The sequence below is a fragment of the Propithecus coquereli genome, unplaced genomic scaffold (assembly GCF_000956105.1).
Source record: "Propithecus coquereli isolate 6110/MARCELLA unplaced genomic scaffold, Pcoq_1.0 Scaffold117, whole genome shotgun sequence".
NCBI lineage: Eukaryota > Metazoa > Chordata > Mammalia > Primates > Indriidae > Propithecus > Propithecus coquereli.
Genome location: NW_012135747.1, coordinates 1,373,673 through 1,377,893, shown reverse-complemented (window position 1 = coordinate 1,377,893; position 4,221 = coordinate 1,373,673). Strand labels below are relative to the sequence as shown.

Here is a 4,221-nt window from a genome sequence, read left to right as displayed (position 1 = left end):
CTGGACAACTGTATGTGTATATGTATGTACACACACACACCACACACACACACACACACACACACACACACACACACACACACACACAAAATTAGCCGGGCATGGTGGCGCATGCTTGTAGTCCCAGCTACTCGGGAGGCTGAGGCAGTAGAATTGCTTGAGCCCTGGAGTTTGAGGTTTCTGTGAGCTAGGCTGATGCCACGGCACTCTAGCCTGGGCAACAGAGTGAGACTCTGTCTCAAAAAAAAAAAAATCAGGCAATAAAGAACAGAAAATCGAGTGAAGGTCAATAGGAATTCTGTCACCATTGTGGTTAGTTTTCCAGACAAATTTGTATTATGTGTGTGTTTAGATCATATAACGCATATTCTTTAATTTGCATTTTTACTCTTATTGTCTTGAATAGCTTTCTCTTGTCAACAAATACAGATCTCCATTTTTTTTTTTTTTTTTTTTTGAGACAGAGTCTCACTCAGTTTCCCTGGCTAGAGTGCAGTGGCGGGATCATAGCTCACTGGAACCTCAAACTCGTGGGCTTAAGCAATCCTCCTGCCTCAGCCTCCCAAGTAGCTGAGACTACAGGCACATGCCACCATGCCATTTTTAGTAGAGATGGGATCTTGCTCTTGCTCAGGCTGGTCTCAAACTACTGGCCTCAAGTAATCCTCCTGCCTGGGCCTCCCAAAGTGCTAGGATTACAGGTGTGAGCCATAGCACCCAGCCCATTATCACTTTTAATGGCCTTATTTACTTGATAGATTTTTTTGCTTTTAATTTTTCCCTTATTTTATCTTCTTGTTTAGAGATAGGCTGGCCTCAAACTCTTGGGCTCAAGCAATCCTCCTGCCTTAGGCTCCCCAGTAGCTGGGGCTACAGGCATGCACCACTGTGCCCAGCTCATTTTTCCTTTATTAAACAATTCTGTTATGAATGTCCATGAAATGACCCAATTCTAATAATTTTAAAATATGAAGTGTTTATCATAAAATTTGTTCTCATTTGAAAATCAATTAAAAACGTTTGCTGAATTTTGAGTGAAGATTGTGATTAGAATGGCCTTCTGTATTCTGAGTCAGATTAATAAATATGTATTTGGATGTCAGTTGAGTGTTCAAAGCTAAGTTAGAAATTATTCTGTGCTAAGTATAGAATATTCTATTCTGTGAAGAATAGAAAAACTACTTTTTATAAACATGATTTGTCCTCCAGGTCCTCACATTGCAGATATGTAGAAAAAAGAAAAATGTACAACTAACAGAAAACTTGACAGTAATTTAGAAGAGAGAAAACTTACTCTTGTAATGCTGCCATATGCTGTATAATTAAACATAGGATAACTTCAAAATAAATTACATGATATTTATTATACAATTTCAAAATCAATTGCATATCATGGCACTTTTGGAGTAAGTGTATTGTTTCCATGGGCACTCCTTAGATGTTTAAGTTCTGATATGTTGGCTAAAAAAAAGCCAGCCAGCCATGACTTTATGAAACAAATGATTTTAGAAATTTAGAAGAGAGAAGATCCCAGGATGAACTGGTTAGAGTAAGATTTACATAGGCAGAGGAATAGGGATTTGAAGACTAGGGGAAGACGTAGGGCATGTTTATTTGGAGTGCATTGGAGGCAGAGCGTAACTCAGTTTGGCTGGTGGAGGAAAGGGGGTGGATATTGTTGGTAAATTGAATAAAGGTTATGGAGGGCCATGAATACCTGTTTGGAGATTCATCCTGGATGAACTAAGAGCTATCGAAGAGCAATCCAAGCAGTATTTTGTAAGATTAATCTGATAGTGATAATGAAGGATTCATTAGAAAAGAGGTCTCTCAGGCAAGAGAGGCAGAACCCTCTACCAGAAAGCTGTTTTAGTCTGCGACCGCCCTGCCCTGACCGCGCCAGATCCCATCTGCCCTCAGAAAGCTGTTTTAGTATCTAAGAGACAAGGGCTTGAACTTGGATGAGGGCAATGGAACAGAAATCAAAGGACAGATTTTGGGAATTCTTTAAAGCAATAATAGCTAGGACTTCTTGCCAGATTGGATTGGTGGTGGTGGTATGCATGGGTGCTGGTGTTGGGAGCACAGAAGACAGAGGGGCAGTCAGGAGTCAGAAAAGATGAAGGCTTTTGTAGGGAAGAATTTAATTTTGTTCTGGTTAAAGTTGAAGTGGCAGTAAGTATTTCCATGGAGAAAATTTAAGGCATCATAGAGGCCATTAATTTGTTAATAGCTTGCATTTGTTTTATTAGGAGATCGTTTTATGGAGAAAAGCTCCTGAAAAACTGAGGAAACAGAGAACAAACTTTCACCAGCGATTTGAATCTCCAGAATCACAGGCATCTGCTGAACAGCCTGAAATGTGAACTGAATAGGAGGAAAAAAGAAAAACAAAAAGCTCCTATAACCATTGAGATTAAGTTCAGCAGGTTAAAGATGGTTGCAGCACATAGGGGGGAAAAGGCCAAAACTCCATATATATTAGTCTTCCTTTATATTATACAGTGCTGCATTTATTTTATGATATACCGAAATGTTCTTCATGTATATACATTTAAAAAAGTGCTTTCTTTGAAACACTGGAACTTTCTTAAGCTGCCTTTTTTTTTTTACTGCACACTTTGATTTGATGATAAGCACTCAGATATGCATCAGCATAAACATTAAAGATTTTCATGTGAGTAGGCTGGTATTTGTAATTTTGCTTTTTTCTGCATAATGTTAATTAGAAATCCTTTTCTTCTCTCTTTTTATGCTAATGATTACCTCTTATTCTCTACATGCAAAAAATTAAATATTTTGTGTTCAAATAAAATTAGAAAACCTGAGTGGCCCTTACATCCTGCAAAGATTTAAAACATGGCATCTCAATATTTTTGAGAATTGCATTTGTTTTTACATTTGTGTTTGAGAAATGCATAAGGAGTGTCTCACTGTGGGTGCTTCTGAGTACCATTCCATGGCTTCCTGAATTTACCCTCTTTGAAGTCTCCTCTGATATGAATATTAAATTTTTTCCCTAAGGGATTAGGTGGCATGTCATTGTGACTGCCTTTTTATTTTAATTTTTTGCCATATTAAGTCACTGTTTTGCTGCTACTTTCCAGTAGTACCACTGTATGTTTTCTGTAATGTAGAGTTCACTTATGTTGGCATTTTAGAATTTGTAAAAACTATTTAATTTCTCTATAAATACTTTGAAACATAAATATATTTCAATTTAAGGAATCTTTTTGCCATGGGAATGCAAATATCATTTTAACTTCACAAATTTATTCTCTTTACTTTTCAGGGGAAAATTTGGGGAAGGGGGACTCAGGAGGACCTGTGAAGCATGTAGTTATCTAGATGGGGACAACTTCATGTTTATCTAACTGGAACTTTGGCTAGTTCAAACTCACATTTAAACTTCACCCAGGCTTTTAATTTTTTAAACACTAAATTCAAGTCATTTGTTTAGAAGTCTCTAAAAAAGGTTGCAGTCATCCGTTCATATGCATGGAGTCTGATCTCAAATACACTAAATGTGGAGTGTGGGAACCAAAATGAAGCCTGCTGTATGGAAACTACTTTAACTTATAGTTCATTGGTTTTTGTACCAATATTTTTTATACACTTCAGCGCAAGTTTTGTCAGTTAACCTTACTTTATGAGTAAGCTGAATAATCCAAATTACATTTCTTTAATACTGTTTTACTACTATGGCACTTTGATAAAATGGTCAGTAACCAGCTTCTTTACTGGCAAAACCTTCCATGTACCATGTGCTGGAACATCTATTTTAAATGTGGGTATCTATGAATGGTAATGTTTTCCTTCATGTAAGTGCCTATTCAGAGTTACAAAATTTTAAAATGCCAAATATTTTCATGGTCACTTGCATGTAGTAATCTAGAAAATATTCAAAGACATTTTGAAAACCAATTGTATTTAACCAGCCTCAAATTGTGCAACATGATGTATAATAAAGAATTTGAAACAGAAACTGAGCTTGCTATTTGAATGATTAAGATAGCTCTATTCTCAAGTCTCTTCGCATTGTTAGACTTATAGTTGAGGATAGGATTGCTTAACAGTTGTGGAAGCAGTAATTTTGACAAGTTTTTATAAATATTACTGGTTTCAATTTTAAATAGTTATATAATGGTTTTAATCAGCTGCCCTAAAACACTGTTTTACACAGGATGCTTATTCACTTTGCTCAAGACTTTCTGTTACATA

General features: G+C 36.4%; 1 protein-coding gene across 1 annotated transcript in view; it reads left to right on the top strand.

The window, feature by feature from the left end:
- VPS26A (vacuolar protein sorting 26 homolog A (S. pombe)) overlaps positions 1–3,985 on the top strand; it is a 45,492-nt gene extending 41,507 nt beyond the window's left edge. Inside the window, exon 9 of the mRNA XM_012658934.1 lies at positions 2,253–3,985. Within this exon, the coding sequence (XP_012514388.1) occupies positions 2,253–2,366 (114 nt within the window). The 3' untranslated portion in view covers positions 2,367–3,985. The remainder of the gene's footprint in view (positions 1–2,252) is intronic.
- Positions 3,986–4,221: the final 236 nt, after the last annotated feature.